Raw genomic sequence first — 13868 nt, 5'->3', positions numbered from 1 at the left:
TGGCCTTCAGATCAGCTCAAGAACAGCGTAGAGAGCTTCATGGAATGGGTTTCCATGGCCGAGCAGCTGCATCCAAGCCGTCCAAGAATATGTCAGAAATAAATTTACAAAATATATTTTTAGAATATTTGCAAATATAAGAAACTGGCCCTATAAATATTTAAATTTAAAACATTGCATATATTGCACATATTTTATTAATATGGCAAATATATGCACATACATTTTTTTTCAATACGGGTTGAGGTTTCTCAATAAATGTGTTTTACTACTTTGTTTTATTTACATGTATTTGTCTCAAGTCCGCACACCCACCCAGCACACAGTCTTTAGTTATGATGTGAACATGTGGTTATGAAAGATAACAACTGTGGGAAATCAGTGTGGTTACAAAGTTAATTAATAATCGCAAATAATATTATCCACCAACATAATGGGCCTAATGATAATTATATCATAATAACTGACACTGTTAATTATATATTTTAATATTAAATAGAAATAATTGAAACTAGAAGACCTCTCCTTGGATCACCACCTTATCGTGGTGGAGGGGTTTGCGTGCTTGAATGATCTTAGGAGCTATGTTGTCTGGAGCAAAAGCTCCTGGTAGGGTCTCCCATGGCAAACTGGTCCTAGGTGACAGGTCAGACAAAGTGTGATCCATAATAACCCCTATGAAGACAGAAAAACAGGACTTGTGTACCCTGCCCGGAACAGGGTTACCGGGGCCCCACCCTGGAGCCAGGCCTGGGGGAGGGGCTCGCCAGCGAGCGTCTGGTGGCCGGGCATTTACTCATGGTGCCCGGCCGGGCCCAGCCCGAAGGAGTTACATGAGTCCCCCCTCCCATCGACCCACCACCAATGGGAGGGGCAGTAGTAGGGGTTTGGTGCTTTGTGGATCGGGCAGTGTCCGAAGGCGTGGGCCTTGGCGTTCTGATCCTCGGTTGCTGAAACTGGCTTTTGGAACTTGGAACGTTACCTCACTGGCGGGGAAGGAGCCTGAGTTGGTGCGCGAGGTTGAGAGATACCGGCTAGATATAGTCGGGCTCACCTCAACACACAGCTTGGGCTCTGGGTCCAATCTCCTTGAGAGGGGCTGGACTTTATTCTTTTCTGGAGTTGCCCATGGTGAGAGGCGGCGGGCAGGTGTGGGCTTTCTCATAGCCCCTCGACTCGGTGCCTCTATGTTGGGGTTTTCTCCGGTGGACGAGAGGGTAGCTTCCCTACGCCTTCGGGTTGGGGAACGGGTCCTGACTGTTGTCTGTGCTTATGCACCGAACAGCAGTTCAGAGTACCCAGCCTTCTTAGAGTCCTTGGGAAGGGTGCTTGAAAGTGCTCCTCCTGGAGACTCTATTGTCCTACTGGGGGACTTTAACGCTCACGTGGGCAATGACAGTGAGACCTGGAGGGGTGTGATTGGGAGGAATGGCCTCTCTGATCTGAACCCGAGTGGTGTTCAGTTTTTGGACTTCTGCGCAAACCACAGTTTGTCCATCACGAACACCATGTTTGAACACAAGGATGTCCATAAGTGCACATGGCACCAGGACACCCTAGGCCGCAGTTCAATGATTGACTTTGTAGTCGTGTCATCGGACTTGCGGCCATGTGTTTTGGACACTCGGGTAAAGAGAGGAGCTGAGCTGTCAACTGATCACCACCTGGTGGTGAGTTGGATCAGGTGGTGGGGGAAGATGCCGGTCAGACCAGGCAAGCCCAAACGCATAGTGAGGGTTTGCTGGGAACGTCTAGCAGAAGAACCTGTCAGATTGATCTTCAACTCACACCTCCGTCAGAACTTTGACCAGATATTGGGTGAGGTGGGGGACATTGACTCAGAATGGGCCATGTTCCGTTCCTCCATTGCTGAAGCGGCTGACTGTAGCTGTGGCCGTAAGGTAGTTGGTGCCTGTCGGGGCGGTAATCCTCGAACCCGGTGGTGGACACCCCAGGTGAGAGATGCCGTCAAGCTGAAGAAGGAGTCCTACCGGGCATGGTTGACCTGTGGGACACCAGAGGCAGCTGGCAGGTATCGACAGGCCAAGCGATCTGCGGCAGAAGGGGAAAGCAGTGTGCCACTAGCACTGTATATAGTGGAGATGGTGTGCTGCTGACTTCGACTGAAGACGTCATTGGGCGGTGGAAGGAATACTTTGAGGACCTTCTCAATCCCACCGACACGTTCTCCAGTGAGGAGGCTGAGTCTGGGGACATGGGAATAGGCTTGTCCATTACTGAGGCCGAAGTCGCTAAGGTAGTTAAGAAGCTCCTTGGTGGCAAGGCTCCAGGGGTGGATGAGATCCGCCCTGAGTTCCTCAAGGCTCTGGATGTTGTGGGGCTGTCTTGGCTGACACGTCTTTTCAACATTGCGTGGACATCGGGGGCGGTGCCACTGGATTGGCAGACTGGGGTGGTGGTGCCTCTTTTTAAAAAAGGGGACCGGAGGGTGTGTTCCAACTACAGGGGAATCACACTCCTCAGCCTCCCTGGCAAGGTCTATGCAGGGGTACTGGAGAAGAGAGTCCGGCTTATAGTCGAACCTCGGATCCAGGAGGAACAGTGCGGGTTCCGCCCTGGTCGTGGAACACTGGACCAACTCTTCACCCTCTCCAGGATTCTGGAGGGTTCATGGGAGTTTGCCCAACCAGTCCACATGTGCTTTGTGGATCTGGAGAAGGCATTCGACTGTGTTCCCCAGGGTATTCTGTGGGAGGTGCTTCGGGAGTATGGGGTACATGGCTCTTTGCTACGAGCCATTCAGGCCCTGTACAAACAAAGCTGGAATTTGGTTCGCATAGCCGGCAGTAAGTCAGACTCGTTCCCAGTGAGAGTTGGACTCCGTCAGGGCTGCCCTTTGTCACCGATTCTATTCATAATTTTTATGGATAGAATTTCTAGGCGCAGTCAACGGATGGAGGGTGTCCGGTTTGGGGACCTCAGGGTCACATCACTGCTGTTTGCAGATGATGTGGTCCTATTGGGGACATCAGGCCGCGAACTTCAGCTTTCGCTGGATCGGTTTGCAGCCGAGTGTGAAGCGGCTGGGATGAGAATCAGTACCTCTAAATCCGAGACCATGGTTCTCAGGCGGAAAAGGGTGGAGAGCCCTCTCTGGGTCGGGGATAGGCTCTTGCCTCAAGTGGAGGAGTTCAAGTATCTCGGGGTCTTGTTCACGAGTGATGGTACAAGGGAGCGGGAGATTGACAGGCGGATTGGTGCTGGGTCAGCAGTGATGCGGGCTCTTTACCGGTCTGTTGTGGTAAAGAAAGAGCTGAGCCATAAGGCAAGGCTCTCGATTTACCGGTCGATCTACGTTCCCACCCTCACCTATGGTCATGAGCTTTGGGTAATGACCGAAAGAATAAGATCGCGAATACAAGCGGCCGAAATGAGTTTCCTCCGCAGGGTGTCTGGACTCTCCCTTAGAGATAGGGTGAGAAGTTCAGTCATCCGGGAAGGACTCGGAGTAGAGCCGCTGCTTCTTCACGTCGAGAGGAGCCAGCTGAGGTGGTTCGGGCATCTGGTTAGGATGCCTCCTGGACGCCTCCCTCGGGAGGTGTCACAGGCGAGTCCACCTGGGAGGAGACCCCGGGGAAGACCCAGGACACGCTGGCGCGACTATATCGCCCAGCTGGCCTGGGAGCGCCTCGGAATCCCCCTTGGAGAGCTGGTGGAAGTGGCTGGGGAAAGGGAGGTCTGGGCTTCATTGCTTAGGATGCTGCCCCCGCGACCCGAACCCCGGACAAGCGGAAGATAATGGATGGATGGATGGATGGAAACTAGAAGACAGAAGTATCATTTTTTATGAGTGTTTTCCCAAAATGAACTACATACCCTGCTGAAAGAAAAACAGACCAGCATGCATTCCATACTGGTCTAAGCTGGTTTATGTCGGTCTGGTGATGGTTTTGTTGTGGACAGGCATGCTGTGTATTGTATGGTCGCAAAATGACTGTTATTCCAAAAGTTCCAGCTTAAAATGAGTTTCAATCTGTTATCAAACGGTTCTCAAAACGCTTTGATCATGACCAGCAGATGGTGTAGGTCTGCACAGTGAGGGGGGATAACTGAAGACATTGAGAGTGCTTGTAAGTGACCCTTGGAACATTAAAATGATAAATAGAACAGTCCGTAGTCCTCATGTGCACCAGCAATGGGGGCAGAGAGCCGCTTCAGGCTGACTGCATGTCATTCTCTGGAGTGAAGGCAAACAGCAGCAGTGCTGGGCACTGAGTAACTAAGCAACTGAGTAACTGAGTAACTGAGTAACTAAGCAACTGAGTAACTGAGTAACTGAGTAACTGAGTATCTGAGTAACTGAGTAACTGAGTAAATGTAATTAGTTTCTGTACTTTAGTATTTTTGGTGTATCTGTACTGAAGTTTCTCCGTTCTGGGCGTCTTTTTCCTTTCACTCCACTACATTTCAGAGTCTAATATCCGACTTTTTCCTCCTACATTCTGAGAAATCTGTCGTTCCTTTTGGTTTCTGTGTGTATAAAAACGTAACATGTCAAAACGAAAGAAGCGCAAAGCCAGAGCACCAATCAGGGCCCAGCGGTCACTTTGTTTAGAGCTGGTTTTGACCTGTTGGTCATACCGACCCAGTGCAGCACGCGGTTCAACGTCAGCGCAGCAGCGTAAAACTTTGGGAGAGTCTGTTCAACATAAATGATGAACTAACCTAACTTTGTGTAAATAGAGCTCAATATAGAAATATGTCCACATATGCAGTCGAGACTGACGCGGCTTTTTTCTGAATTTCTACAAACACCATTTCATTTTATAGTAAATGAGTTTGGGCTGGTTTATGTTTATGAACAGACGCCTACAGATCAACATAGTAAAGGAGCTCATCTGTGATCCTGAGTTTAAAGCCAGTTTTTATTCAACTTAAACTTGGAACTAAGTTGTAAATAAATCTGAAACTGAAACTTTGCTTGTGTGTAAAAAGTGATTTCAGAGCCACTCGGTTCTCCCTGATGGAAACTGTTTACCTTCAGTGTTTTGTGCTTCTGATCATTTTAATAGACGTCAGCGTCACTAATTAATGACCTTCTATTAAAAGACTGGTTTACCAAGAGAGACGCTGGAGGACTTTCACCTGAAATGAGTTCATGAAGCCAGTCTGGTTATAAAAATGATAACAGGACATCAGAGCCAGAATTACTCTTTTAGTACTTTTACTTTATACTTAAGTACATTTGAAGGGAAATACTTTAGTACTTTTACTCCAGTGGAGGTCTAAAGGGAGGAACTTCTACTTTTACTGGAGGAATATTTTACCTTGAGTATCTACTTTAACTCAGGTACAGGGTTTGTGTTCTTCGTCCACCTCTGAACAGCAGTGTGCTCTGAAGGCTGATCTCAAATGTACAGTGTGCTTTGCTGAATAATCTCCTGTGGTCCCCACAGGCAGTAAAGGAGCTCCAGACGTCTGCACGGGAGGCCATCCTCCTGCTCAAGGCCATGCTGGGAGAAGTGCGCGCTAATGTAGAGGAGGAGGAGAGCGCCATCTGCAACCTATTCAACAGCATGCAGGTGAGAGATTTAACCAGCAGAGGGCGCACACTGATCACGGATAAGGGATCAGCTTTTTTGTCAGATATGTTCTGACTTTCATGTACAGTGCTCTAATATATATATATTATTGTATATTATATTATATATATATATGTATATAAGGTAAAACATCAAATATCATAAAGGTTAATATTTATGTCTGTTTCACCTGAAGGAGAAGCTGGCAGACAGGAAGAGGATTCTGTTAAAAGCTGCTCAGAGGTAAACCTTCTTTCTCATAAACTTACATACAATACAAACTTTACTATACATCGTGAGTGACGGTGGGGCTGAACAATTCTGGGAAAATATATCATTTTCGGACTCCTATTTCATTAAAATTGCAATTATCCATAAGGTACACTCTTAAAAATGATGGTTCTTCAAGGGTTCTTTAGTAAAGAACATAGTTCTATATGGAAGTATGAACACTTTAAAAGCACTTTGCGTGATTAACCCTGTATGGCACAATGTTGCCTCAGGGCAACAAACTCACTTTACAACGATGTTTTCATATTTAACAGGGTTAACAGTAAAGGCAGAGTTTGAGTAAAAGGCATGCGCTCGGTCATATTATCTCTTATTGGGCACTTTTAAACCTCTTTTTTAACATTCAGTACGATTTCACTGGTAATGAGAATTTGCAGAAATAGGTTTGTTGCCTAGAAGCAACACTGTGTGACAGTGGAATGGATTTAGCCAATCACAAGGCAGATCTCACCGCCTCAGGGGACACGGCTCATTTCCTCCCTTTGTCTCACAGTGTTGCCTCAAGGCAACATACTCCAAAAAGACCCCTGCACACATTATTATTATCATTTACAAATGGTTTTCAATGTAATAATCAGGACCAATTATAAATGATCATAATCAATGATTTTATAATTATATAATTTAATAATCAAATAATTTTTAAATTACCCTCATAACGCGCAGTAGAGGGTTAAAGGGTTTTTCAGACTGATAGAGGATGTGCTGTTGAAACGTTTCTATAAAGCACCAAAAAGTTTGTACTATTGTTACGAGCCAAGGAACCTTTTTTGTTGCTGCGTCGTTTAAAGTGTACATTACTGCCAGTAAGCTGTGGTTTGGTAAGCTCTGATCTCCAGGCAGTTCACAAGCTCTGTGTTATTATGTTCTCTATCTCATTATGAGTGGATGCTGTAGATCAAGCCGGTTATGATTTTTAAATACGCGGTTCTTGCACCCCATAAACTGCAATTCCGCTATAAAGACGATTGATCGTTGAGCCCTGAGTGATGTTATGTGACGCTGCAGTGCGTTCCAGCTTTGGTCTCCTGTACTCGAGCTGTTTTGCTGCTGGCTCTTGTTGTAGTCAATCTACAACTATCTGCCCTCAGCAGAGCAGGAAGTTGAGGTACAGTGCGCCGCAGAGGCATGGAGGGCATTTCATTGACTTATTTAAATGAGATTTTTGAGCCTTTGTCTTTCTGTCCGACTCGCTCCACTGCCTGGAAGCTCCCTGTGGCTGTGTCTTCTAGGGATATGCTAAAGGCTATTTATGTCGCACTGCTATCTCTGACTCAGTGTTTGCGCATTTCATATATAGGATACACGAACAAAGACGATGTGGATGGATTTGCATGCATGCAAATCTCTTTTAATGAGAAAGTGAGTGTTTCATTAGATACTGACACTGTTTTATATCTTCATTATCTGTAGTCAGCACGAGGAGAAGGAGAAGGCACTGAAGGAGCAACTTTCTCACTTGGCTGCACTTCTACCCACACTTCAGGTAGTTTAGGGATCTGTCTCACAAGCACGAGGGATCTTGACTGGAACAAAACGCGGTCCATGGTCGACCTGCTCCTGTTTTTAACAAATGACTGCTAGATTTGAGTTATTCCACCCTCTGTGATGCACATCATCAGTAGATTCGGGGAATCTGGAAGAACCTGTGACTGAACTGTAAAACCGCAACTGAAAGTCCATCCGTCGTTCAGCTGCATTAGAAACCAAAGCTTTTGCGGTGGATGTCACTACAAAGGCTTGATAATACTTGACAAAGTGTTGTCCATAAACAGTTTGACATATAATGTCTGATGAGCCAGCCTTTCAGACTGTTTATGGAAATAACAGACATTGTGTTAACTGGGATAAAGAAGGGCCGTCCAGATAGTTACCAGCGTTCAAAAGCCAGGGTCCATCATTGTATACAGGTAGCTTGCACATCTGTGAAGGCACCGATATTGTTGAACAGTTTACAGGTCAGTCAGGTGTAACATTCTGACCACCTCCTCGTTTCTACATTCACTGTCCACTTTATGAGCTCCACTGACCGTATAGCTGCACTCTGTAGTTCTGACTTACTTGAGTTACAGACTGTAGTCCATCTGTTTCTGTGATACTCTGTTACCCTGGTCTTCAGTGGTCAGGACCCCCATGGACCCTCACAGAGCAGGTACTGTTTGGGTGGTGGGTCATTCTCAGCACTGCAGTAACACTGACGTGGTGGTGGTGTGTTAGTGTGTGTTGTGCTGGTACGAGTGGATCAGATACAGCAGCACTGCTGGAGTTTTTAACCACCTCAGTGTCACTGCTGGACTGAGAATAGTCCACCAACCGACTCTAACACACCACCACCACGTCAGTGTTACTGCAGTGCTGAGAATGACCCACCACCCAAATAGTACCTGCTCTGTGAGGGTCCAAGGGGACAGCCCCCTTTATAAGCAATGTTCCCATTTTTTTATCTGCTGCTAAGCCACAATGTCTATGCACTGTTACAGATTTAGAATACAAAAGTTTTTATCACCACTTTCAGGTTCACTTGGTCACGTGCTCAGCATTTCTCAGTTCAGCTAACAAGTACGAGTTCCTCGACATGGGCTATGTAAGTACTAACTGCTCTCTTGCAAACCCAGCAGCATCTTATCAGTCAAGTTTACATTCTGCTCACCTCATGTCTTTGCCTGCCAGCAACTGATGGAGAGACTGTGCAGGATTGTGAAGCTGCCTCATCGACTCCGGCCCACCCAGAGCAGCAAAGTAAGCCCTACTCACAGTGGCACATTGACAGTTAAAGGATCATAATGGCCTTGATACGTGTTTAAGTCTGTAAACAGTAGGTTCTTAGGCTGATGTCATTACAGCATGGCTGAGAAACTGCGGTTCTGGAAAATTCCTGCTCAAGCAAACCCAATTCAGCTTATCAGTTACCAGGCGGTGAAACACAACATACACTCTAGTGATCACACACTAGGCAACCCTATCCACTGCACTTGGGGAGCAGTTGGGGGTTAGGCGTCTTGCTCAAAGGCACTTCAGTCATGTCCTATCAGCTCAGGGGATCGCAAGCCTGGTTCCCTAACCTCCAGCCTATGTTTCATTTGCGTGAAGTGGGGTTTGAACCCTAAGATTAAGCGTCTCACACTCTACTGACTGAGCTGGCCAAGCGGTCCCTTTGCTAGAGCAGGTAAATCACCACACTGTGAAAGACTCAGATCCCCATCCCTGCAAAACAGTATAACATGACAGCAGGCAACATCATGTCAGTCCAATATTCTAACAACATAACCTCACCAAGCAGAATCAACATACAGGGCGATTCAAAAAGATTCATCTGATTTCAAAGCGGCAAGTTTTTACAGCCGTGAGGCGCCAAGGAAACAATCACAATCCAACTGTAAGAGGGGGTCATAGAGTTTCTGACCGGCTCCTTCAGTCTGAGAGGAGCTGAGACCCCTGAGCAGAACGTTCTGCGTTCTCCACGTCAATAAGAGTGAATCCGTCAGAACTGGGCAGCGGGATTTTCATCAGCAGTGAAGCTCCAGCAGCTCAGAGCGCTGGTGGAGGTGGGGTACTGGTAAGGGCTGGTATTATTAAAGATGAGCTGGTTGGACCTTTTCGGGTTGAAGATGGGCTCAAAATCAACTCCCAAGCCGACTGCCAGTTTTTAGAAGACACTTTCTTTAAGCAGTGGTCCAGGAAGAATCTGCATCTTTCAAAAAGACGATGATTTTTATGCAGGACGATGCTCCATCACATGCATCCAGGTACTCCTCTGCATGGCTCGCCAGTAAAGGCGTTAAAGATGAGAAACCTATGACGTGGCCTCCTTCCTCACCTGACCTGAACCCAGCTGAGAACCTGTGGGCAGTTCTTAAACAGGAGATTTACAGTGAAGGGAAACAGGACACCTCTCTGAACAGGGTCTGGGAGGCTGCGGCCGCTGCTGCACAAAAAGTTGATCGTCAACAGATCAAGAAACTGACCGACTCCACGAATGGACGGCTTATCACTGTTATTGAAGAGACGGGCGGCTGTACTGGTCACTGATTTTTTTTTTTTTATTCCTCAGAAATGTTTATTAGAAAGTTTTGAGTTGTTTGTTTATAATTCTCACTTGAACAGATGAAAATAAATAAAGTCAGATGGGAAAATGTTTTTCATTTAGCTGCGTAATAATTCTGCACCATTATAGTTTCCCAATAAATGTGCACATATAGAAATTCTCCTTAGAAAGCCAAAACTTCACTTTTACTTTCTTAAACATTCATGTTTGAGGTTTATTAACATTTTGGATTAACCGAGAGCGCTGTAGCTGGTCATTACTAAAAATAATCCTCAAAAATAAGACTTGCCTAATAATTGTGCACACAGTGTATTTCCAAAAAATCGTCTGCCTTCACACACATATGAACTTGAACAACATCCCATTCTTGATCCATAGGGTTTAGTATGATGTTGGCCCACCCTTTGCAGCTATAACAGCTTCATCTCTTCTGGGAAGACTTTCCACAAGGGTTAGGAGTGTTTATGGGAATTTCTGACCGTTCTTCCAGAAGCACATTTGTGAGGTCAGACACTGATGTTGGACGAGAAGGCCTGGCTCCCAGTCTCCGCTCTAATTCATCCCAAAGGTGTTCTATGGGGTTGAGGTCAGGACTCTGTGCAGGCCAGTCAAGTTCTTCCACACCAAACTGGCTCATCCACGTCTTTATGGACCTGCTTTGTGCACTGGTGTGCAGTCATGTTGGAGCAGGAAGGGGCCGTCCCCAAACTGTTCCCACAAAGTTGGGAGCGTGAAATTGTCCAAAATCTCTTGGTGCTGAAGCTTTAAGAGTTCCTTTCACTGGAACTAAGGGGCCGAGCCCAACTCCTGAAAAACACCCCCACACCATGATCCCCCCTCCACCAAACTTTACACTCGGCACAATGCAGTCAGACAAGTACCGTCTCCTGGCAACCGCCAAACCCAGACTCGTCCATCGGATTCCCAGATGGAGAAGCATGATTGGTCACTCCAGAGAACTCGTCTCCACTGCTCTAGAGTCCAGTGGCGGCGCTTTACATTTCTGTTGAAAACAGAAGCTGTTACCTACAATTTCAGAAGAACCGTTGGATGAGCAGGTGTCCACAAAAATTTTTAACATACGTTGTTAAACTATATACAGTATTCAATACAAAATCCTGGACTGGATTTGGATTTAAGGTCCCCAACTCACTTGTTTTTAGTTTTGCATGCATAATCTCTGGAGAACCTTTGTCATCTAGCATGAATACGTCCTACAACAATATGACCTCCACCGGTGTAACAAAACCAAGGCTTCTCTGACTGAAAGCTGCACTGAACTCTTTCTGACCCTGGCTGCCTCTCTGCCCCAGATTAACACAGATTTTTGTGCCGAGTTTGCCCGCTGCCTGGAGCCACTGCTGCTAAGGGGCCAACGCAGACCCGGTTCAGTCTCTGGAGGAGTCACTGTCAGCAACCTGTGAGTAACCGCTCCACTGCATCATTTAGATAGCAGGGCCAAGGAGACACACAGTCAGCGCCATAGTTAGTGGCACCCTTGTTAAAGATGGGTTGGAGAAGACGTCTGTGTGATTAATTATCTGAATTTCACACCGAAAATATCAATCTAACTTTTAATTGAAGTAAATTTAGTCCAAAAAACGTAAAACATAGCAAAAACATTTGTGTATAAAACAAAAGCATGTGTCACAGTTAGTGCCACCTCTGCTTTTAGTACTTCGTACAGCCTCCCTTTGCCAACAATGAGCCCACCATCCTTGATCTAAGACCATAAGACAATCTCCCCAGATCTCCTGAGGACTACGCCCTCTCTCTTGGACTCTCTTCAGCTTAAGTTTTGGGTGACACTTAGGTCAGGGGTCAGGAAAGGCCTTGTGAAAAGCTTGAATCTGCGGTCGCTGACCCATTTTTTTCACTACATGTTTAATCATGACCTCATTGTAGCTTTTTGTCTGGTGTTTCATGGAGACCATGACACCACAGGGTTCTCAAGGTTTGTGGAGGAAAACACCCCCCAAACATCACAGACCACCATAGCTAACAGTAGGGATGAAGTGCTTTTCTAAACCATCCTTTTTTCACCAAACTCTTCTTGACTATTTGTTGCCAAAAAGATCTGTTTTGTCTGTTCTGAATAGAAACTAGTTCCCGTTGAAGTTTCAGTAGCATCCAGCAAACTCCAGGTGCTTATGTTTGTGGCAAGAAGAAAGAAAAAGCTTCATCTAGCATGCCTTCCTAATAGTTTGCTAGTATGGGGGTTGCATCAAAGCCCAAAGCGCTACAATCTTCAACCGTGATCCCTTCAGAAAGTTTTGCCTCTACAGCCCTCACCGTACACGGGGTTAAAACAGCCTCGTCCTCTTTTAGACAGGTTCACTACAGCTCTGGTTGTTTTAATTATTACCCTGTTACAGTGAATATGAGTATCTATTTTTTAAAGCCACTGCCTCATTTATCAAGGCTTACATATCACATCATATAATTAGTGTATTCTTTAATCTTCCTCATGTTGTTGGAAGAGGGAAAAAACTTTTATAATAAACTTAAATTTAAATTATATCACCTCATATTTATACCCCAGTGAAACAGGAAGTCATGGATGACACCATAAAAGTTCCCAAAACATTGTGGTCAATGACTTTTTGTTGTTTTGTTAGATGTTGTTGTTGTTTTCTAAGACTAAATTAAAATGGTATTTACTTTAAGTTAAAGGTTTTTTCATATGGTGATCATTATTTGAATTTCACAGGAGACTGTCAGCATAAAATCCCAGTTTAGACCATTTAGAAAACTCAACTGGACACATTTCTTGACCCTGAAAGAAGGACATGTCTCAGAAAAGGAGGTCATAATTTTTTTGACCTATAGCTTTACCCAGCTTCACCAAGGGTACCAGTAATTATGGGAGCTGACTGTAAAGATAATTGACCCCAGTACTGAACCTCCTTAGAACAGCAGTCCAGACTGATATGGTGCAACAACTAGACTCTTTATTGCTTCTGTGTAACTGAGTTTGTGGTTGCAGCATCATGATGAATTCAAAATAAGCTGTTTTTGCAAATCAGGTGCATTCTGAAACTTTAAGATGTGCATCCATGTGATGTGTTTTACAGAAATTGTACATCTGTTTTTGTTTTTCATATGTTTTGCGATATATGATATGAGTAAGAATTGGTATATATGATATAAATTAATTTTCAAACAGGATAATCAGTTTTACTACCCAAAACATTCATAAGATAATTTTTTTTATAGTAGTTTTACTTTTTGGACACCTTGAACTCAACGTAATGTCTTAATTTTTTAAGGGAATTAATATCATTACAATAATAACTTATTTTTATGTTTATGCTGTTGTCACATCACCTGATTTATTAAGCTGAACCAGCCAAACCATGACTCAAAAATGACAATCCTCCAGTATTTATGTAGGGTAATTTGGTCTTTTGTTATGGTGAATTTACAGGAGAAGGAAAAACCTACTTTACTTTTAACGGAAGTCAATGGAACCAGAATTTTTTTCTTGTTGTTTTCAGCTGTTTCTTTTAGTCCATTCATCAGGAAATTTACACACAATAAAAAGATCAACAGGCATTTACAAATTATGTCGAAAACTGATAAATACGAGGTTTTCTTCTGACAGCAGTGACACTCAACATGATAGTAAACCCAGCAGAAAGTCTCTGAATGTACTGGGAGTTTTAGGTATATTTGTATATTGTCTGGCATTTTCAATGTCTAGTGCTTTTTTGCCCATCTATAAATGTCATAAAGCCCCGAAGGTCTCATCTCTAACCTTGTCGGCGACTTCAGAAAGCAATAGCTGAAACTGTGACATATCCTAAGCGGTCACCAAGCAGGTGCTGATTATAGCCAAGAGGAAGGGGCAATGGCGCTACCCCAGAATTCATTTGGTCAGTCATTAAGCTTTTATGTAACTCCTGTTCGTAATGTGCCAGGTGCTCGCTGTGTCTGAGGGCTGCCAGGGCGTGAGGTGATAACTCTGAGTCTGGGTTGAGTGGAGCCAC

General features: G+C 44.9%; 1 protein-coding gene across 1 annotated transcript in view; it reads left to right on the top strand.

Moving 5' to 3' along the window:
- rnf207a (ring finger protein 207a) overlaps positions 1-13868 on the top strand; it is a 53597-nt gene that overhangs the window by 19541 nt on the left and 20188 nt on the right. Inside the window, exons 7-12 of the mRNA XM_017687329.2 lie at positions 5418-5543; positions 5740-5786; positions 7248-7320; positions 8350-8418; positions 8505-8573; positions 11193-11299. Coding sequence (XP_017542818.2) covers positions 5418-5543; positions 5740-5786; positions 7248-7320; positions 8350-8418; positions 8505-8573; positions 11193-11299 — 491 coding nt within the window. The remainder of the gene's footprint in view (positions 1-5417; positions 5544-5739; positions 5787-7247; positions 7321-8349; positions 8419-8504; positions 8574-11192; positions 11300-13868) is intronic.

The sequence above is a fragment of the Pygocentrus nattereri genome, chromosome 21, assembly GCF_015220715.1.
Source record: "Pygocentrus nattereri isolate fPygNat1 chromosome 21, fPygNat1.pri, whole genome shotgun sequence".
Taxonomy (NCBI): Eukaryota; Metazoa; Chordata; class Actinopteri; order Characiformes; family Serrasalmidae; genus Pygocentrus; species Pygocentrus nattereri.
The sequence above is the reverse complement of the archived record's forward strand: the minus strand, read 5'-3'. Positions and strand labels throughout refer to the sequence as shown.